This window comes from Haliaeetus albicilla, chromosome 23, assembly GCF_947461875.1.
Source record: "Haliaeetus albicilla chromosome 23, bHalAlb1.1, whole genome shotgun sequence".
NCBI lineage: Eukaryota > Metazoa > Chordata > Aves > Accipitriformes > Accipitridae > Haliaeetus > Haliaeetus albicilla.
In genome coordinates this window covers 1697458-1719617 of record NC_091505.1, presented here as the reverse complement: position 1 = coordinate 1719617, position 22160 = coordinate 1697458, and the positions used below count along the sequence as shown (strand labels likewise).

General features: G+C 51.6%; 1 protein-coding gene across 4 annotated transcripts in view; it reads right to left on the bottom strand.

Annotated features, from left to right (window-relative positions):
* Positions 1-11236, bottom strand: part of LOC138690681 (BTB/POZ domain-containing protein KCTD12-like) — a 44146-nt gene extending 32910 nt beyond the window's left edge. For 2 of the 4 annotated variants that reach the window (XM_069810845.1, XM_069810848.1), the window contains exons 1-2: positions 11146-11236; positions 8450-9356 (exon numbers count right to left, since the gene is read on the bottom strand). In XM_069810845.1, coding sequence (XP_069666946.1) covers positions 8450-9332 — 883 coding nt within the window. In that variant the 5' untranslated portion in view covers positions 9333-9356; positions 11146-11236. Of the gene's footprint in view, positions 1-7338; positions 9357-10400; positions 10874-11145 lie in introns of those variants that run through there. The other 2 variants (XM_069810846.1, XM_069810849.1) reach the window with 2 other exon arrangements.
* Between the last annotated feature and the right edge of the window lie 10924 nt (positions 11237-22160).

Below are 22160 nucleotides of genomic sequence, written 5' to 3'. Positions count from 1 at the left end.
TGAAGAGCTGGCAGAAGCCCTGCTTTGGGTTTGCTAGACTTTGTCTCTTGGGGCCATGAAAGCCATCAGCTTCCCTGGCTACAAGTATCTGCTAATGTGGTACTGATAACACTGTCTGTCTGGCCAACCCAGAAGCACAAGACTGGGTTAAGGAAAACTTGAGATATTTTTTTTTTTTAGTTTCCTTTATTTACTTTTTTTTGTCTTTGAGCCTTAAACATTTATGCCTTTGTTTGGTTTTTGGTTCTGAGCCCTCCCTTTTCATGGAAAAGGGCGCCGAACTAAAAACCAAACAAACTTGAAAGCTGAACCTCTAGTGAAATCGCGGCTTCCAGCAAAGCCAGGAGGGCCGAGGCAGCCACGCAATAGCTAGCAGAGGTCCGCAAGCATCGCCTCGAGGGTGGGCAGCGCTCCAGCTCTAGCAGACCAGCACATAAGTGCATGCATTTTGGAGTCGGTGGGACAGAAGCAAGTGCTTGTACCAGCACAGAGGAGTCCTGAGCCAGGGCACAGCAGCAGCGTGATCTTTGCAGGTCCTAGATAGCAGCCTTCCTCCATCCAGGAGGCTGAGCTGCAGTCCTGGGCACTGTCCCCTGTTTAGGGAGTCTCTGTCCTTTGGGACACTGGGAGGGAATGAGCATCCTGGCTATGCCACCTCTATCTTGTCCCTGCCCCTCAGGGAGAGCTTTGGAGGGGCAGCCACCCCTCTCCAGGGGCCCTGGGAGCAGGAGAAAATGAGGGTGCAGGCTGTGCGGGTGGGGGGAATAGCTAGCTGCGAGGGACTTCTGGGAGAAGGGGTGGTTCTCTGCCCTCAGTGTTCATTCATGGGATGCAGTTAGGGGAGGGCGGTGGTAGCCCCTGCTAGTGCCTGCAGGCATCCCTCCCTGGGGACAAGGGTGTTCCTCTTGCCCCTAAAGGGTATAAGCAGCCCTGCAGCACCCAAAACTGCTCCTTGCCACGTGCCCAGCCCTTGTTTTGAGTGGGGATGGAGAAAGTTTAAGATGCTGGGGATGAAAGAGTGGTGTGGTGGAGATGTCCCTCCCAGCCCCTCCTGAGGAAGGGCACCAGCCGTACCCCAGCCGTGCTGAGCCCCCCACGGTCCTGCTCTGGGGCAGGAGCTGAGGCTGGCGAGTGTGGAGGGGGAATAGCAAAGCCTCAAGCCGGTTGTTCTTATTGCTTCTTTATATGGCAATGTTCCCTTGTCCTCCGCTGGGAGCTCCCAGGGCTGTTCCTGCCCATCCCTCCTTTGTGTCCTGCTCTGCTAGGAGCACCGAGGTTTTACAGCCTCCTCTGCGGAGCATGGAGCGCAAGGGCCCCTCCAAAATCCCCGGCTGGAGGGCAATCCCCGCTCCCAGGCTCTGGTGGCCCTCGTGGCCGGGCTGCATGGTGGCTTTGTGGCTGCGTGCCCTGGAGCTGACTCTTTGGGATGGCTCTGCAGCAATGGGACATGCAGAAATCCCCAAGGTTGCTTGCAAGACTCCCATGCCCTCCCATTGAGCTTTACTCTGGATTTTATGTTCCCTTTCCTTAAATAAAGAATAAGTTCTTGTTTTTAGAAACCCACTCATTTGTCCCAGTAATTCTCCTGCTGTCTCTCTGTTAGGGACTTTTCCTTCTGTCAATGGTACTGCTGCCTCCCTCCAGATCCAAGTGAAAGGCAGAGACTTGCTGCAGAATTTTGTGGATGAAGCAGCTCTTTTGCAGGTCTCTGGCTGGTTATCCTCCGTTAACAGCTCAGTGTGCTCACGTCTGCCAAGACCGCTGCCTGTCTCAAGCTGCATCTCTAGCTCTGATGCCTTGCCAAGCTCTAGGGATTGCCCTTAACCTCTCTAATCTCGGGGGCTGTTTGACCACACGTCTTGGTCAAACCACGCTGGGATGAAGGAAGAGCTGGTACAGGCAAGCTGCCACCCAAGGCAGAGGTGCAATGAATGCTCTACAGGCTCAAAGCATAAGCCTTAAGCATCTGAGCATCCATGATCTTCCAGCTCTGCTCAGTACCTCGATCTGCCTTCACAGGGGACCTGTAAATTAAACATGAACCTGACTCTGGTGCATTCCAGGGCTCACCAGCTCCTACACAGGCTCAGCAGGCTGCTTGCCTGTTGAGCTTGCAGAGGGCAGAGAGTCCACAAAGTCTGTTTTCTTGTGTGGTTTTGCTGTCTAAGGGCTGAGCTCATGCTCTGGGCAGGGAAAGGGGATTTGTGGAGGTCTGCTATATCCTAAAACCCGTTTTCATGCGATTGGCAGGCTCCTAATAGTTGAAACACTGCCAGGTTGGAGTGAAACTGGCCTGCAGATTCAGGTTCTTTAAGAAAAGGGAAGGAACACGGTGTGTGAAGTTACACAAATCTTTCTCCTTAAGAAATTGAGCTGAAACCATCTAGGCACTGGGGGCAGCTTCCTCAATGTTGGAGGGACCTGCACTTTTAGAAGGGGCTGAGCAGCCTGCAAACTGGGTTGACTGACGGCTGGGAAATGGAGGCTGTGCATCCCAAGTTGCATCTGAACCTTCGCCTCCACTTGTGAAATGGCCCCAAAATCTACAGCACCCTTCTGCATGCTTTTGGTTCTTCCCAGCCATGGTCCCTGGGGTGGGCACCATTAAGCTTTCCAAAAGGCCCTGGGCAGGGGATTGAGCTGAGCTGCTGTGGCCTGGGCAGGCTGCGCCAGTCTCTGTCCTCTCTTGTGGTGGCTTTGATATGGTTTCTCCCATCAGGCATGGGTGGCCTGGACTCAGCTGTGGCATCAACTGGGGAGAACATGCCAAGGATCTCGGGTCTAGAGAAAGAGGATGCAAGGTGCTCCTCTTCCTTGCCTTCCCAAAGAGGTCCTCTAAATGATGATGGGCGAGGACCACAAGGCCAGGCTCCATCTCACTTGCTCCAATGATCAGGAACATCAGATCATCCCTGCCTGCTAGCCCCGATCAGCCTTTGCTAGAGCTCCTAAATTAATCCAGGAAGGCTGGGCTTGTGCAGCTCCTCCAGTAACACCAGCCAGGTGATTTGTGCTTCCCATACAAATGCTTTTCTTCACGCTGCTGGCAGGAGAGGCTTTTTGTGTCTCTGATTAGAATTGCAAGAGAGGATAGCACTTGGCAGTATGCAGTAAAGAGCTGTGTTTATCCTCTATAATTGCTGCATGCTCCTCTGCCTCCTGCTGAACCACATCACCAATTTTGGGCTGAGTCTAGGAAACCGTGGGGCTGAGTTAAGTTTTCTATGCTCTAGAGTAGTCCACAAACAGGAGGAAAAATTATTTCTGATGGCAGATTTGCCCTGCTGCCCCGAGGTGTTGGGGGCTAATGTGCCCTTTAGGGTCACTTTAAGGATGCTGTTGGCAAAGTGGACTCTGCATCACAGTGTATCTAGCCTGGAGAAGGATAAGAAGGTAGAGGGAACAGACATCTGGGAGGCAGGGGTTGTGCTGTGGACTCAAATATGATTTAGATGTAATCTGGTTTAATCTATTTGCAAGAACATATTTCAGTCAGATACTGTACAGCTCTCCCAGAGGACAGGGGGTGATAATTCCCAGCCCTCCACTACCTAGAAGTAAGCAAAACTTTTTTAACTGCAAGAGCGTTTTAGGAAAACCATCTGCGTGTCATGAAGTCACAAAGCCTAACCTGCTTTAGCCCAGAACAAGCTGTCAGCACAGGTTGAACAAGCTTCATTTGCAAAGTGCTCCTGCAGCTCTCCGCCAGCTGCCGGAACAGCTTACCCAACCCAAAGCATCTTCTGGCTCTCACAACTTCCAGCAAATGCAAACATCGACTGCTCAGCTGCGTTTCCTCTCTTGCTTCTCCCGCGGCCCCAGGAAGGAGGCCCAGAGGTCTCTCCGCGGCTGGCCGGGGCAGAGCAACGCTCTGCGTATTGTCTCACCTCCTGCACATTGCAGCCAACTGCTGTCAGCTGGTAAACTGAGCCTAAAAGCTTGTTTTGTTAAACCCCTTCCTACAGAAAAGCATCCAGGCTGCAATTTCTGTACCAAGAACTGGAGAACCCCCCGTCTCTCTGATAGTTTTTCTCAATGGTGAATACCTATGCTGGTAAAGGTAGTTTTTTTGGGTTTTATTTTTCAAATTAGAAGAGGTTGGTCCCAGCTTCCAGCTACTGCTGCTTCTACCCTTCCTGTGCTTCTTGATCAGCAAGTCCTTTGCTATTTCAACACTGCAATCAAGTCTCGATCTTTGTGGTGCACTCAGCCTGGGCTTCTCAGGTCTGCCACGGCAGGATGGGATTTCTAGGCTGGGGACAGGGGTTTCTGTGTCTCCCCTCTAGCCTCTCTCATCCTCTGGGTCCCACAGGACCCTGCTTGTCCTCTTCCCAGTCCCCCAGTACTGACCTGCTCCATACTTATTGCCTCCTGGCCGCTGGTAGGATGGGGAGAGCTCAGCTTTGGGGCAGGGCAGGGCTTTTCTACCACCAAAGGGCGTCCCTTTAGAGAGGGGCTGAAGACAGACCTAGGAGATAAAATGTTTTCAGATGTTCTGTCTGGGTGGCAGAAGCATCTGATGGAGACAGATGGGATTTGGCTTTTCCTTATGGGGAAAGCTCAGTTCCTGCAGGTTTTTGTGCTGAATGAGACGCTGAGCAAGTAACCAGCAATTTGTGGGCAGGGTGCTCGCCTGGGAACACAGACCCGGCCCAAGTTCATGTTCTGCCTCATTTGAAAGAGGGATATTATTTTGGGATGGATGATTTTCTGGGGATCTCCAAATGAAGGGGTGAGTTACATTAACCCTCGGAAGGAAAACAAGCTTTGAAATCTTAAAGTCCTTTATGAAAACATTCCTTGGTTTCTGGTGAGCTCAGCAGCTGCTGAGCTTTGCAGTGAGACCAGACGCCTTCCCAAAGGACACCCTCCCCCACCGTGGTCCACAGTCCTCCACAGCAGACCTGCTGCCGCACAGAGACCCCCCCCTTGGGAGGTTTTGGGCTTTTTATGCTATCCTAAAAACTATCCTCAAGGCCAAGGTGGTAGGTGGTCTGGCTTCTGGGAACGGACTAGCTCTAGCTTAGACACAGTCCCCACTTCTCATTCACAGCAGGGCTCCTTTCAGAAAAGCTGATGACTGCTCAGTGCAGGTCAGATTAAAATAATCACAGGGATCCCTCCTAGCCCAGGGCTTTTGCAGACAACGTGACTAATCCCCCAATGCACCTGCAACCCATTCTTACTAGAGGTGTGCACTGCCCACGCACAGCCCACGCGCCCTTCCTCGGAGGTGCCAGCCCTCCGACGCTGGAGCAAAGCCACCTACGACTGAGCTGGGGGCAGCCGGCTCCTCTCCAAAGCCCTGGACCTGTCGTGCACATGGAGGAGCTTCACTTACAGCTCCTAGATAGGAGCAGGCTTCTGCTGCCAGTGCCTCTAGCAGGACCTGGTGCAATGCTTCAGTGCTAGCTGGGGAGCACTGCCTTAATCCAGTTGTGCACTGGCAGAAATCAGGGCTTGAAGGGCAGGGTTGTGCCACTTTCCTGGGAAGAGAAAAGCACCTCCAGGTCCAACAGCCAGGGCTGGCTGGAGGGAAGGAAACTGAACAAAACCTGATTTTTCCCTTGAGTCCCTATGGACGTCCTGGATGGTGGGAGATGCTGAGGACAGATCACAAGCTCAAGGACAGCTAAGTAGCTCTAGGTACTTTGAACAAGCCCAACCCAGAGACAGACCACCATGGTCCAGCAGGCAGCTCGAGATCTGGAAACACAGAAATGCAGGCACGTTCCCAGGAAAAGCCAGCAAAACAGGCAACATCAGGAAAGTGCCTTCTGCACTGTGTCCTTGTAGCCCTGGAGACTGAGAGAGCTTCCCAATTAACTTCAGCCATCCCCTGCTTTTTTTTGCCCAGCTCGAGTGACTTGCCATGATTGTTCAGAGGGTGAGGACTTCAAAGAGATGTTTTTCCATGCCACCATTTATCTGCAAATGATCTCTCCTAAGGATCAAATTAACCAGGTTCCCCTCCCAGCCATAGGCAGCAGCAAATGGACACTCTTTCCATTACTAGATACAGGCAAAGAAAAGAAACAAACCCAGATCTGTTGTATTTTTGTTGAGATATATCTCAACAAAAGTATTTTTTCACAAAGTATTGGTTTTCATGAAAACTGTCAGACTCAGATGATTCAAAAGTAAACTCTTCCGCTCTGATCGTATTTCACTCAGGGTATTAGGTTTAACAGTCCAGATCACATAACCTGGCAGATCAAAACCACCTAAATGTTGACTTTGCCATTATGGTTTCTCCCTCAGGAAAAATGCTTCCTCCTGCGAGATCAATTTTTCAGTCCAGTTCCAGAGGGGGAAAGCAAACATCAAACCACCAGCATTTCTCACAAGGCAGCAAGTTCTTTTTCTAATCAGTCCTAATTAATGATGATCAGAAAATCTTTAGTTAAAAAAAACCCACAAGCAAACATGGAGTGTGTGTCCCCTCCCCCTTTATTTAAAAGCTTTTAATTCTGTCCTTTGGCCTTTCTCTCCACACAGAGCTCAAGTTCCTTTTTCTTTTCTTTTTTTAAAGCTGGTTGTCATTTCCTCTTCAAAATGCTGTTGCAATGAGGAACAAGCCCTTATAAAAATACCATTTTAGCCTTCCCCTTCTTCAGGAGAGAGGGACTGCCTCGCCGTAAAGTTTTTGCTCGCCCTGCGTGCCAGAAGACTGCAGCCTTCCCACCTCTTCAGAAACTGGCTGCAAACCTTCCTCCCAAATGAACCCCGAAGAGAAATGCCCCTTTGGCCAGCATCCAGCCGGCGAGCTGATCCTTTAGCTCCCCGCACCAAGAGCTTCACAGGGGCTGCTCGAAAAGCAGCCAGAGGTGGAGGACCAGGGATGGATGGTGGGTGTGAGGGAGCCGTGACCTGGCAGAGTGACAGAGGAGGAGCAGGCAGGCGCGGACAGCGGTTGGGGACATCAGGGGAGCGGGGTCACCCGGATCTGCAGGCTGACCCCTTGTGCCAGAGCTTGTGAGGCCCCGCTTGAGCGATGGGGATGAACGCATCATCCAGGGCTGGTCTGCAGACGGGTGGGTAATTCTGGACCTGAGCGCCTGCATCAGCATCCCTGCAGGGATGCACTGCATTGCAAGCCAACCCAGCTGGGATGGGAGCGAGGGTTCAAAGAGGAGGAGGGTGTCAGAGCAGGGCAAGAGGGCTCCAGTAAGTCTGTCTTCCTTCCTTCTCCTCCGTATTTGAATCGATATACTAAAGCGCATTGCTCCCTGCCCATGTGCCAGCGCTGCTGTCCTGCCCGAGCAACACCTCTGGGTGCAGGCAGCGCACACCCAGCACTACCGCCTTTGCACCCTGGCACACGAAGACAGAGGCGAGTCAGTTTTGTTCCTTTATTACACATTGCCCAGGCATGGTAAAGCTGCAGCAGCCAGCCCCAGGCCCAAAAGCAGGCTGTGGAGAGCTGTGATTGGAGAGACCTTTGCAAAAGATTGCCAAAATGGCAAAGATTTTCGTGTTGGGCAAAGATTCCTTTTAGTCTGTGAAGTCGGGGCTGCAGCTGAGCCTGACTGCTGCTCACCGGAGCGACCCAAGCCCATCCCCCTGAAGCCCACGTCGCTATTGTACTCCAAAGGAAAGATGAAGATACTTTTTTCTGACAGACCTCCAACTAGTTTGAGAGATGTGTAAGCATTTTACACCCTACAGCGTGTAAAGCCTTCCCCGCCCCCCCCACCTCCCTCCACATATGCATGAACAGAGCATCTGTCTATCTGCCCCCCACCCCCCCAAAAAAAACCCCAAGGCATCCCAGAGCAGCAGTGATGCTTTGAATCAGAACTGCAAACACAGGGTGCATCTTTAACCTTCCCAAGCACTGACAGTCTAAACGCTAAGCTGCTTACATGGGCTAATGGCAATATATCCGTGCTGTGAGGCTTCATCTTTCCACTCCCCCACCCCCCCTCCTCTCCGCTTCCCACCTTTCTCCATGTCCTTAAACCAACACTTTCTCACTCAAACCCCTTGGCAGATCAAATACAGTGTAGGCAGCATGTTCCCAGGGAGCTGCACGGCGTACAGGGCATGAGAGCGGAGTTCAGCGTCCAACACGGACGAGCTCATCCAGCTGTAGGAATCCCAGCCCAGAACATGGTCCAGTGTTTCCCCCCCTCCCACCCAAAACACGTACACGACAGTGTCCAAGTCCACACATCCAGGGAGGGTTGGGAGCTACAGGTGGCTACTGCAGAAATCGGAGAGAGGGAAGAAGGTTGGTGGTCAGCAGCTGCTACGAGGAAGAGCTGAACAGGTTCAACACGGAGGAAGGAGGAGGAAAAAAAACCCAAGAACAAACTCAAAAGGAGGCAGAGGGGGGACACTGGGATTCGAGGGTTGGATGTCTACCTTCTAGGCAACAGCCAGCACAGGAGAAGAAAGGGAGAGTTGGTGTTCGGTTTGTGGGGTGGGGTTTTTTGGTGTCACTCACGATAGAAAACATATTCGGTGTAAGAGGTCCAGATCCTGTCATCTGTCTGGTCATGGGCGAAGGCACAGGTGCCTGTGGAGTTGCAAGCCACCATGTGGAAGCCAGCATCGGCCAGTTTATCAAAGGCTTGCTCCAAGAAGGTGAATTTGAGGTAGTACCTGGAGGTGTACCTCTCCGGGGGTCTGTCTGGGTCCCTGCTCTCGTTCAAGGTATCCCCAAAGACCTCCTTGGCCAGCGACGTCTTGCCGCAGACCATGATCCGAGCCACCCTGCGGAACTTGGCATCCGTCTGGCTGTCCCTGCCCAGGGTGTAGGAGCCCCGGTAGCCGATGGTGATGAAACCTGCCCTGCGGACTTCAGTGCTGGCAGCACTGGTGCCGGTGGTGCCGGTCCCCCCGGGGCCACCGGCCACGGCGCTGGGGAGCGTGGCACTGGCAGAGGTCAGGTTGCGGGTGGCATCCGCGTTGGGGGAGAGCTCCTCTGGGTCGCTTTGGCATGGGTCGTCTCCCAGCGAGTTCTGCTTGCTGAGCTTGGGGGCCAGCATCTTCACAAGCTCCGGCAGCATGAAGTACTCAGCCTCTCGCTGCAGGCGGCTCCTCTCTGGGAAGTGGTCGGGCAACACCAGCTGCTGGTCCCTCATGTAATCCAAGATGTAGCGGAAGAGGAAGCCGTCCCGATCCACGAAGAACCGTCCCTTGCTGTCGCGGGCCAGGGAGCGGATGTTCTTCTGGGTGAACATCTCCCAGAGGAGCGAGCCAGGCACGCTGACCAGGGTGGGGTGGCGGGTGATGTAGACTTGTCCACCCACATTGAGTTCAATGATTTCAGGGAAGGGGAATTCCTCGCTGGGTTTGGCACAGCCCGTGTTGTCTGCCAGGGCCATAGTGAGCTACTGCTGCCTTCCCACCTGCAACAAAAAGCAGCAACGCGCCAATGTTAAGCCTGCCAGCAAACGCAGCCCATTGTCCCATTGATCCCAAGCTGCATCGCACTTGCTTTGGGTCAGCAAGCAGTGCAGGATCAGGCCCCTGTCTCTCCAGGCATCTGGAGGTCAGCTCTCCTCCCCAATCCCTGGCTCTGGGAATAAGCAGCATTATCTATTGCCGCCTTCCCTTCTGTGGTGCAAGAAGGGAATAGCATTGCCCGTGGTCTGAACACGCCATCTCCACCTGCAGCCCTCCCGACGGTCAGCTCCCGGGGCTGGGGCTCAGCACCTTTGCTGAGGAAGGCTCAGCGACGCCGTACTGATGTTAATAACAGGAAAGCCAGAACCGTCACACCCTGCGTCTGACCGGCGACCCGCCTGGCCCAGCATCCTGCCGGTCAGGAGGAGGTGCTGAGCGTGCCAAGGGAGGACCGCATTACGGCGCAGTGTCTCCTGCCGAGCCAGTGAGCTGGAGGGGAGTTTATGGTCCCACGCAAGGAGCACCCACAGGTCTGCCAGAAAAGCAACGCTAGATACACTATAAAGGATGGAGTGACAGTGCCTTTTGGCACTCCTGCTCTGTCCTTGCTCCTGGAAAGTACTCGACAGAGACTCGAGGCCAAGCTGAGAGCAGGTGAGAGATGGCAGGGTCTCTCCAAGGGGCTGGGACCAAGACAAACACTGGTACAGCCTCGGGCCAGATGCCATGTTTTTATACATTTTCCAAAGGCAAGCGGATTCATAGGTGTCTCTTGACGCTGCAAATCAGTGCTTACATAAACCTGGTTCAGCGGATGGACTCTGGATCCAGCCTGGCCGAGCCATGCTCTGTGCAGGGATTTGGGAGACCAGGGAGAGAAGGGGTTTTCCTGCACTGCTCCAAACTGCCTGGCAGGGTTGGCCTCAAGCTCTGCCCACTCCCCTGTGCGATGTTGGTGCATCCCTGGGACTGCTTTGAAGTTGGCAGTAGCTGCCTGCACCCCCCCGGGACTGGTCCCACAGCCAAGAAACAACACAAAGTCTCGCCCCGTCCTTGTGTCCTGCCGTACAGCTTCACAGGAGCAGCACAGAAGGATCCTAACACAAATTTCAGAGAAACTAAAGGCAAAAATAAAACTCTGTGGGCACTTTTGGGTGGTGGGAAGAGCCGAGCCTGCATTTCATGGCCACACGCCTCCTCCCAGCTCGTAGGGATGTTCAGGGAGAATCGGTTTTGAACAAGGAGTGACTTGGGCGAACCTCTGCCAAGGAAGAGGCTGCAAAGACCGGACAGAGGGTTGGCGCGGTCCACCTGGCTTCCAGCTTCCCAAATCCTCTCCCGCAGTGGCTTTTAGTCCCTTTCCCTGACGATATGCCCACCCCGCTGCTCCCCTGCTACAGAAAACCCGGCGGGAGCCCGCCTGTGCCTGGAGCTCATCTGGCAAGAGCCAGATCCCTTTGTCACGGGTGGCGGAGGCTGAGGGCTGCCCACAGCAGGGCTAGGAGTTGGCAGGACCGGGGGTGTGTGTGTGGGGGTCACACACAAGAAAAGCCACCCCCTGCCTCCCTCATGCCCGGAGCACCTCTGCTAGGAGGCTGCAACCCCTCCCCGCACCCGGAAAAAAAAAACCCCAAACCCCCAAAAAACCCAGCAGGACACCGACGGGGACACCGGTTCCAGGAGCCGGAGCCGTCCCCAAGCTCTCCCCGCGTTGTACCGGCCGGGGACGGACCCTCCGCTCCCTCAGCCCGCTCCATCCAGCGGGGCTGGGACCCCCCCCGGCCCCGTTACCTCCGCAGGGCGGCCCGGCCGCTCCGCTCCGTTCCGTGCCGGTCGGTCGGTCGGTCCGGGTCCGTGTCGGTCGGTCCGTGTCCGTGTCCGTGTCCGTGTCCGTGTCCGTGTCCGTGTCCGTGTCCGTGTCCGTGTCCGTGTCCGTGTCCGTGTCCGTCGGTGCCGCCGCTCCGCTCCGTTCTGCCCGGCCGGCCCTGGCCCTGCCGTTTTATGGTGGGGAAAGCGGCGAGCGCCATCCCCCGCCGGCCCCGGGCCCGCCTCGCCCCCGCCCTCCCTCCCCGCCTCCCCCGGCACCGGCTCGGCTCCATCCCCATCCCCGCACCATCCACCCCCCCCGCCATCGGGAAGCTCCGTGCCGGGGCCAGGCGAGGCCAGGGGATTCCGGGGGGGGCCCCTCTCCAGCCCCCGGCAAAGCAGGATTTGGCTCTAATGCCATTAACCCGGCTGGGCGAAAGCATTACAGCACCCCGGCACCCCCGGCGTGTCCCACGGAGGGGGGGACACACACACCGGGGGCTGCCCACCCTGCACCCCCAGCCCCAGCCCGGGCACGGGAAGGGGGTGCTGGCCCTGAAGATGCTGCGGTGCGGTGCACGAAGCGCTTCGCACGCTCGTGGTGCGGAGGTGGGAGTAGGTGCCGGTCCTCTTTGCTCCTGCGGGTGTTTGGCAGGGGACCGTGGCCAGCCAGCAGCCCCAGCCCGGCCAAACTGGCCTGGCATCATTTCGTCTGGCTGGCCAGTTGTGGGGCTCAGCATGAACCGCAGCCCCGAGGGGCTCGGTGGGCTCGGGGAACCACGGGCAGATGCGAGACCCTGGGTGAGAGGTGGAAGTGGTCCTCCAAACCGGCCGGTTGACAGGGCATCCTTCACCCCTCCAGCCTGGCCTGGCTGTAGCCATCCTCCCGCTGTCCCAGCTCATGCCCCAAATCCCACGCCTCCGTTGCCACAGGGTGGTGCATCTCCATGCTGCTCGGATAGGAGAGGCCAGCTCCAGCGAGCACGTATCATCTCTCATTTGGCCGGCTCAGGTACCCGGGGCAGTAATGACACAGAGCAGGATGCTCAAGGACCGCAGATCCTTGTCCAAAGGGCCACTGCTTGTTGGAGTCCTTTCTGCTCTCTCTTCACCCATATTAGCACCTATGTCAGGGCTGGCTGGGGGACACCTCGAGGTCCACGTGGCAATGCGTAGCCACAGAGCCCCACAGCTGGCCAAGGCTGTGCAAAGACCAGGAATTAGGGATGGAAACAAGGTCACTTTTCTGCCCCAGACTATTTGCTCAGGGTCTGTTGAAAAATTCCGCTTGTTTGGTCCATATTGCTGTTCCTGGGATAATTTTATATCCTTGAGCTGTAGGGACTGAACTCCCCTTTCCCAAGGTATGAATAACACCCGGCGGAATTGTAAAGAGCTTAGCCTGTTGTGATAGCCTCTTTGTTAGTGTTGGTAAAGCCAGGCATGAGAAGAGAGAATCTCTCTCTTTTGTGTTTGTTTAAAAAGGCCAGTTTTCTGTAAAGATGGGAAAATACAATGACTGCAAACAACATCTCAATATTTGCCCATTTCCTAGGAGTCTGATGAAGGCAGCCTAAAATCCAACTTTCTGTGACAGTGCAGCTGACCCGAGTTTATCTATGAGTTTATTTACATGTACCTGTCAAATTTTATAAGGGCAGAAGATACAATTTCTATCCCACCTAAAGATCAGATCCCACACTGAGTCTGGGAACTTAGGTCCAAGGAATTTTTCTGTTTGGGTTTCTCATTGCTGTTTTCTTGTAGCCCAGCAGTGTCTTTGCACAGATGTGTGATACGGTCACTGAAAGTACAGTTAGAGATGGGATGTCTCTCTGAATAAACCAGCCAGGATGCTGTTCCCTGGGTCTGTCAGTATTTTGGAAGAATAAATCCATAGGTATCAGTCCTGCTATAGCAAGTCAAGGGCTACCTGAAGAATGCCCTGGCATGGAAAAAGCAAATGTGGCATGGCTATGCAAAGAGCAGCCAGTGGAGGTGACAGCCTTAGCGTTAAAATGAGCTCATGGATCAGCTTTTGCTTATGTCCCATCAGGGCTGTTTGCTTATTTTTCTATAAATTGCAGGGCTATCTGCCAGCAACTCTGTTTGCAGGTAAGCAGGTGAGAGCAATTACTGGAGGTGTCTTGAATTCAGCAGCGTCCTGTGAAATCAGGGTTTGTGATTATTAGTGATATGGATCAGGGCTGCGAAGGCTAAGTTTTCACACATTAAACCAGGAACATTCACATGTGCATATTTTGTGGTATATATTTATAGATAGGGGAAAGTTAAAAATGGGATAAAGTGTTTTGAGATTATAGAAAGGAACAACAAAAAATGCCTCAAACTAAAAAATAGGAAAAAGAAGGAAAGGGAAATAGGGAATGTTTTTAACATCATAACATTTTTTAGCTCAAAATTTTGTTTCACCTGCAAATGCTATAACTTAAGAGAAAAAGACATTGAAAACTTGGAGAGCCAAATTCCTCCTCAGCAGACTGTTGTGTAAAATGATTATAGCTGGGTATTGAACCTAACCAAAATTCTGGCTGGGGTGGATGGATGGATGGATGGTTGGATAGATGGATGGATGGGTAGATGGATGGATGGATGGATGGATGGATGATGGAGATTGGTTTGCTCAATAGGTAGTTGAAACATCTTCTCTGAAAATGTCCTGTGGGCAAATTTATTCACCATGAGCCTGTTGGTTGATAGGGTTGGGGCAGGATGAAATTCAGTGTATTTCTCCTCACTCTTCTGGAGGCCTGATCCAATGTGATTGCAAGGTCATTGAAAAATTCCCAGTGATTTTCAGCTCTGTTGGGCTACAACTCTCTATCTCCAGAAGATGCCACGACCCCAAACATAATCAAAGCTTCAGACCATCCTCCCTCTCACCCATCCTGGCCCACGAGGGACTTGCAGAGAAGCAAGGGACACAGGAAAAACTCTCTGTATCAACTTCTGTGCTTCTCCCCAGCCAAAATCCTGGTGGCAGTCTTACAAAGCCTTATCTCATGCCAGCATAGGCAGAGGAGGAATTAGGGACCCTGTTAAAAAGGCTTTTGGACATGAGCAAATGTGAGCAGCCAGCTGCAAATAACAGGCAGGCTGTGTGCGGGCAGTTGTGCCCCCACTGTGGGCTGTAACTCCATAAAACACCCTCGTGTGCCTACTGAGAAGGGTTGCCCACTCAACATCCCCCAAGTCACAAGGACTGGGGGCTGTGGGGTTTGTTACAAGCAGCTCCCGTGGCTTGTGTTTCCCTCCCAGCGCTGGTGCAACAAGGGCAAAGGCTCTGAATGTATGGGAAGGGAAAGCTGGAGGGAGTTGGTCTAGTGAGGATATTAGCCTTTATTTGCTGGAAGTACTTACATTAAGTTTCTCCTCTGTCCAGTTCACTATTTTGCCCAACTCTGTCAGAAAGGGATCTCTTTGAGACCTCATAGTGTTCCATCAAACTTAGCTGAAATTGTGCAAAGAATTCAAAATACATGGGGGACAGCAAACGCAGAGGCACACTGTCTCACACACAGCACTCACGCATGCGTGCCTGCACTGTGATCATATTAATCTTGTTTCCTTAGGAAACGAGCCTAAAAATAACCTGCATTTGATAATGCATTTGGAAAGCTACAAAAGTAAGGCCGCCCCTGGGGAATTAGTCGGAGGCTCCCCACAGAAAATGCTCTGCCCAGTGCCCTTGGCGAGGTGGCATTGCTGCCCAGAGTGGGAGCTACGAGGCTGGAGGGATGGGGACCTTGTTTTGGGACCATCAGAGTTATCCTGGGGGCTGTGCACCACTGTGAGAGAGTCGGGGTGGGAGCCTGGGACAGGCATGGTGAGAGGAGGAAGATGCTGGTGCTGAGGTCTTGGGAAGCTGTGGAGAAAACATCGTTTGCCTCAGCTGCTCAATGCAGGGCTCCAGGCTTGTAGCAAATATGTCAAGGTGTGTATTTACCCTGTGCCTGTGCCACTACCTCCAGGAAGAACAAGTTCAGTCGCTTTCCTCCAGCCTCCCTTTTGACTGGAGCAATGAATGTTAGATGGCACTTCCCTCTCCTGTTGGTGATCAGATGGATTAGGTTCATTCTGCCTCCAAATTCCTGTCCACTGTCATCTGAGCAACAGTTCAGCCCTCTGCAATCCTCACGCCAAACCCTGCGCTTGTCTTGTGCGACGTAACGCTGCTGCCTTCAGCAGACCTTCCCGTCTAAGTGAAAATGCACTGTGCTGCTTTAGTGCTTTGTCCTCCACACTACCGAGACTCAAATTGGTGCAAAAATTTTCATGAGCTGAAATGGAGAGTATCCAGGCCACCGCTGACATGTCTTGAGGCAACTTGAAGTGTGATCTCCAGAGAAGGGGAAGATGTTTGGCACCGTAGAAGCGATGAGGGGGTCTGGAAACTCAGAAGAAGTTGCCAAGAGGTTTTATAAACCAGCCTTTACGAGTTCTTCCAAAAAAGAATGAAATGAGAATTTGGGTCCCTCTCTGACTTCTGAAGACTTTTATCAACCGCAACAGCAGAATATGATTCATCCACGTCCCAAGAGAAGGAAAGAATGGGCTTAATGTGTGTTTGTTTGTGTCCACTCTGTTATTACACAGAATGTGGTCTGGTGATTGCAAGGAAGGCGCTGGCATAGCTTCCTGGCTGCTATTTCCAGCTCTTCATGTTTTCTGAGCTTGGACACAATTCATTTCACCTCATGGTGCCTCGACCTCCTCATCCACAGACTGGGGGGTCCTGCCCGCTCTCCATTCACCATAAGCTTTGCTAAAAGCCCCATTGTCCTGCTCCAAAACTCTCTGAAAGGTCTTTAAATATGTATTTTTAAGGGCTGAAAGGACTATAAACTGAAAATAAGACACAAATTTTTCCATTGCCTGATTTTTTTCTCAACTAAAAAAGAAAATAAATAAATAAATCAGTTATGCGCCCTGCTCTGATGATGATCTTGTGATACATCACGTTGCAAGGATGTTGTCACAGAGAACTGATGCTGCTACATCTGCTTGATCAGTTTCTTATCTAGAGATAACAAGGAGAAATGTGTGTTGAGGGAGGAATATTTATTAGAGGAAAAATCCCGTATTTCATGTACGTCAGAAGGGTCCAGCACACAGAGGTTCAAATTCCACTGTGCCACTGTTATGATTAACGAATGAGGGCTAAATGCAGGAATCTTTCATCCTTAAACAAAGTGGAGCTAGTCCTAAAAAGGCAGCAGAAGCCCTGAGTGCAAGACTCTCATGGGGCACTGCATTATTTTTAATACGTTCAGGATCTTATGGCTGTATCACCATCAGTCAGTGGGAAAACTACTCTTTACAGCATCTCTGTTCCTCCCCTGTACTTCCAGCTCTGTCTCCCTCTCTTCGCCGTCTGCATTTCTTCTCTCTTCTTCCTCTGTGCTGCGTTTCTTTCAGCTTTCCTCTTGCCATTCCCTCTCTATGTGCCAATTAAAATCCCACCCTGGGATTTTGAGTGTCAGTGGGAATAGCGGAGGGTCAAAGGGGCTTTCACCCCTGAGTTGCTGATCCCATACAGGCTCCCAGATGCCTATAAATCAACAGCAAATCCCCACCGGCATCACTGAGACATACCTTTGGCTCTCTTCCTTCACCTCCCTTCTCCAGGAGCCATCCAGGTCTGCCGGTAGGCACAGACCACATGCACACGTGAAGTTAAATAGAAGTGACGACCCTTTCATGGCTTTGCCGGCTGCCCCTCTGCTCTCCCTGCTGAGGAACTGCTGCGTCTGAATGAGTAGCCTGGAAACTTCAGCCATTGCCAGCTTCTATAAAAAGTGGTTAATCTGCTTCTGCTTGGTGAGGAGCTCAGGTGGCTTTGCAGCTCTGGGAACGGAGGGGTAAGCGGCCACATACATCTGACCCCGGCTGTCATGGTCCCACTTGAGACTTCAGGCTGGCATTTCAATAATTTACTTATACATCTTATCTTTCCCATTTTTAGCAGCATCTGCCAACTTGCACTACAGTTGTTGTGTCCTTTCTGTGACAGATACGTTTGGACAAGGAAGGAAAAAGGCTGTGCTTAATGGTGCGCTTTAATTGGCTTTTCATTATGAAAGCTTAGATGTCTCTGCAGCAAAGTGCAGTTAGAAATCAGTAGCAGGATGAGGACTAGGCTGCAAACTCCTCCCAAAATGTCAGAATTGCTGAGGATCAAGGTTTTGGCTCGGTGACATCACCACAGGAGGATTTTCTAGGATCCTCTTGGGCAGTGATGAAACTGGCATCATCATTGCTGACTTCAGAAATGATGGAAATACTGTATCGGAGATCCATTTCCATCCTGTGCAATATTTACTCACAGTAACGAGAACATGCGTATCCACTGATCACATTTCACCATCTGGAGTCAGGAACTGGATGGCCACTTTGAAACTACTCATCCCTAAAGCAGAGATGTCTCATCCAGCCTTTTCTTCATGACCTCTTTCAAGCTGGTAAATTAAAATAATGACGTACGACCGCAAACGCCACTGCATTTCAGGCAAGCACTCTCAGAGCAAAGCCCAATGGGGAAAGATGCTGGAGCAGGTTTGGAAATGTTTCACCATATTTCACCAGTACTCGGAGGGAAGGGGGGTTAGGAACGGCCTGGCCGTAGCAGAAGCATCTTCTGAAAAGCAGCAGAGCACCTCTGAGCAACCGGGACATCGGTACACTAAGCGCTCCCAATGTTTCTCTGCCTTGCACTCCCTGCAATCACTCTGGAGAACTTTTTCACCCTGAGTGAATTCTCCAGACCAAATTCTGCCCTCGGTACAAGCCAGTAACCCAGCCAGTTCGACCTTTTGCTGAAGCAGCTACCATGGCCTTTGCCTTATCACAATGTCACTCTCCTATAGGCACTGGGGTACTCTCTGCAAAAGCAAACATCCTGCCCGCTGTGTTTCTAGGATGCGGATCATTTAGACAATGAGCTGGAAACAACCTGGGCTATAAAACTTTCCATGTACACTTAGATTTTCATACACAGAGGATATAGTTAGGTGCTATCCAGTAAGATCCAAGCTTGCATCATACAACAGAGATGCGAGAAGAAGAAGACGACAACCTAAAGTCTAAACCGAGGTAGATGGCAGGCGGGTTGCAAGAGGAACCTATGTCAGCCTTGTTGCAGACAGTCTGTTCCTTGGGCTCTTGTCCTGATTTCAGCTGGGATATTGTTAATTTTCTTCATAGTAGCTGGTACAGTGCTGTATTTTGGATTTAGTATGAGACTAATGTTGATAACACACTGATGTTTTAGCTGTTGCTAAGTAGTGCTTATCCTAAGTTAAGGATTTTTCAGTTTCCCACACTCTGCAAGCAAGCAGGTGCACAAGAAGCTGGGAGGGAGCATGGCCAGGACAGCTGACCCGAACTAGCCAAAGGGATATGCCATACCATAGGACGTCATGCTCAGTATATAAACTGGGGGGGAGTTGGCTGGGAGGGGCGGATCGCTGCTTGGGGACTGGTCAGCGGGTGGTGAGCAATTGCATTGTGCATTACTTATCTTTTCTTGGGTTTTATTTCTCTCTCTTTTTGTTATCTTCCTTGTAATTACTATTATTATTATTATTATTATTATTATTATTATTAAGCTGTTCTTATCTCAACCCACGAGTTTTAGGTTTTTTTCCCCAGTTCTCCTCCCCATCCCACCGAGGGGTGGAGGAGCAAGCGAGTGGCTGCGTGGTTCTTAGTTGCTGGCTGGGGTTAAAACACAACAGCTCTGCCAACGCGGTGCCCCAGGGTGAAGATGCCATCTGGCTCAGCAGAGCAGCCAGCCTGAGGACAGTGCTGGTGGAAGCAGAGGGGGATAGGAAGATCTGCTTCAGCACATGCCTGTTTTAAAGCCAGCATTTCTGCAAACCTGACTGGCAGACTGCTCATTGCATCCCAGCTTGGGGTTGGGTCTGAATCAGGGTGGGAGAACATGGGGTAAAACAGAAATGCCAGCCCATCTGCTCTCTGAAACCTTGGATCTGGAAACACCCCAATGTTGCCCTTGAAGGGAGTGAGCTGTTGTGAATGAATCTCTCTGGACCATCGAAGAAGCCTGCTGGCCCTGTGCGCTGAACAGCAAGTCACAGCAATAAATCCAGGGTACCTGAAAGCAAGCTCTTGTGTCTGCCCTCCCCGTACTCTCCTGCAAATGGGAGGGCTTTTGACCTCAGAGATTTCCATGTATCCCAGCTTAGGCAAGTTTGTAGTACTGTATTAATGCTGCAGATGAAGAAAAAGTCCTATATGCTCAACATGATATGAGGACACCCTGAAAATCACAAAAGGACACAAGGAGCATTTTCAGAAGACCAGAGAGCTTGCTTTCAACCTGAGGTGCAAAGAAAATGGCTGAAACACTTGTGACTCAGGAGAAGGGAGGACCAAGCTGTTTCTGAGATATCCATGGGAGTGCCTGAAAAACTCTTTGTCTACGTGCTACAGCCCCTTGGAAACTGGGCTGTAGCATTGAACTCCATAGCTTTGGTCTGTTTCTGCTAGAAACACCATCTCTCACATGCTAACAGCAACGCAGTGTTGTAGATCTGCCAGGAATGTAGGTTCGAAGAGTCGTCCAAGGTCACCTAGTCCCAACCTGTGCTATCACACCAGCCTCATCATACAAACAATCTCCTGAATGTATCAAACTTCACCTAGAAAACGGCCAGGATTTTTACCACCACAACTCCTACTAAAAGAGATCCTGCTGTGAGCCTTCTCGTCTCCAGCCTAAATGGCTGCATGGCTTGTTCTTTCCACTTCTTCTCATGCCACCATCCTACTTTAGCTCAGACAGGTCTTGTCCCTTCTGCGCCTTCACAAGTAACCTGAAACACACGTGCCTCATTTATCACTGTCCTAGCAGGTCAAAGACAAGTCAGGACTGAGACCCAGAGCAACCTACCAGCCATGGGCTAGCACAGGCAAGAGCTCGAGGGGTGTTAGAAGCATCAGAGGGCTCAATTCCAGCCCTCTTGGCAATGCGGAGGGGATTTACTGCCCCCATTTTGCAGATGGAGAGACCGAGGCACAAGAGCATCAATATGATTTTGCCAACTGTGGGAGCCAAGGATCAATTCTGGAAAGCATGGTCTTATTCAAGCACTATGCTGAGGAAACTTGGCCTATTTTTCTGGCGACGTGCCTTGTGTGCCTCATGACTTTGAGTACACTGGTAGTGCAAATGCTCAGCAGAGAGAGACAGACTCAGAAGAGCGATTTCCTCGTGCTTAAAAGGGTTTTTGCAGCACGGCACCAACTTCTCCAGACCAGCTGCTCAGATCTGACTCCAGTTCAGGAAAGCTCTTCCCGTGAGGCTGGTTTTGAAGACCAGAGCTCTGCTGGGGACTTGGAGGCTGCCACGCAGGACTCCCAAGGACTCTTCAAGGGACTGCGGCATGGCATGGGAACAGAGCTATGGAAACTGCAAGGAGAAGCAGGAGAGATTTCTGAACTTCTAGCCTGTAAAAGTTGCCAGGACAGAGGAATGATATGTAGGTGACAGCAAACACCATGTGGTGCTCAACTGGAGTACCTCAAAACCCAGTGCCAGAAGAAGCCCATGTATTCAGACCCTGCCCTGAGTGACAAAATGGCATTTTACATGCGCTTGACATTTCCAAGCATGTTTATCTACTGCTGATCAATTGTGAGGGATGGGAACTGATTAGAGTCTCTCCAGGAGTTGCTTTTAAGCAGAAAATCTGTCTCTGGTTGATTTTCCTCCAGCTTCTTCCAAGTTCAGCCTGGCCCTCAGATGTCTGATCCAAACTTGCCCAGCTCCCCCCATCTCCTGTCAGGAAGCTTAGAAATTGGGGAAAGGAATCATTTTCTTGGGGGGATGCCTTGCAACTTCACTCCCTCCAGTTTTCTCCTGGCCCAGGAGGAGACTTGGACAACTGCAGTGGAGGGAGCATGGATTTGGGCAGTCTTCTTGGTCATGATGGATGTGAAGACCCTGTGGTTTTCTTCCTCCAACAGACATGAGCTTGGGCTTGTCTCTGGATAAGTCTTGTCTGGAGGATCTGCAGCATTTCCCCCAGGGTGGGTTGTGCTCGCTTCATGCCTCCAGTGATACCTGGCTCTGTTGTTTGCTCTGGTCTCCCAGTGTAGGAGGGTTTTCCTACAGCCCATGGAGTGATGGGGAACAGGCAGGAGGAGTTCCCAGGGGGGCTACCTTGCAGCTGGAATCAGACATCAGCAGTGGCAGTGGGCACTGGCAACCAAAGGCATTTGCTACGGACAAATCCTAAAGCAGTAGTCACAGAGGAGAGTTGGTAAATGGATTCACATGTCAGGAATGGAGATGAAGCCACTTCATCCCCAAAGCAGGAGTGAAGCAGAAGTCCAAATAATTTTTTTCCAGAGTAATTTCTTTTTTCTGCCCCATTGCAGTAAACTTGTGAAAGGTACCAATTTCCCAAGCAGCCAGAGAGACTGCATTCACATGGGGCTGCATTTCCCATTGCTCAGCAGCAACAAATGGAGTCAGATTTTCAGCCTGGCTCTTAGGTCCCAGAATAGAAGCCTCGTTCCCCAAAGTTTCCAGAAATCAGCATTTCCCATGATGGCCCAGCCACTAGGATGAAGATCACCACACCTGGTGAGAACCCAGATCCCTGTATGCTGGGCATTTTAGACTCTGGTTATTTGTAGGAGTTAATGCTAGTCCCCTCTAATTTAAAAAAATCTGTTACTCTCGGTCTCTGCACACCATGGGTATGTATTCTCTGGTACAGAGGTGGCTGTACTCTGGCAGAGGTGTGTTTACATGTGTGAGTATGGTGAGTCTCAGCTCTTTGTGGTGGTAGTCTCACAGTGTTTTATCAGGCAGACTAGAAGAATAACCCCCATTTTATAAATTGGGAAACCAAGGCATGCAACAGTGACAGGACTTGTAATGGGAACAGGGCACACAACAGAACAGGATGCTCGTAGCTTGTGTGACCCGTTAGACCACACAACCTTAA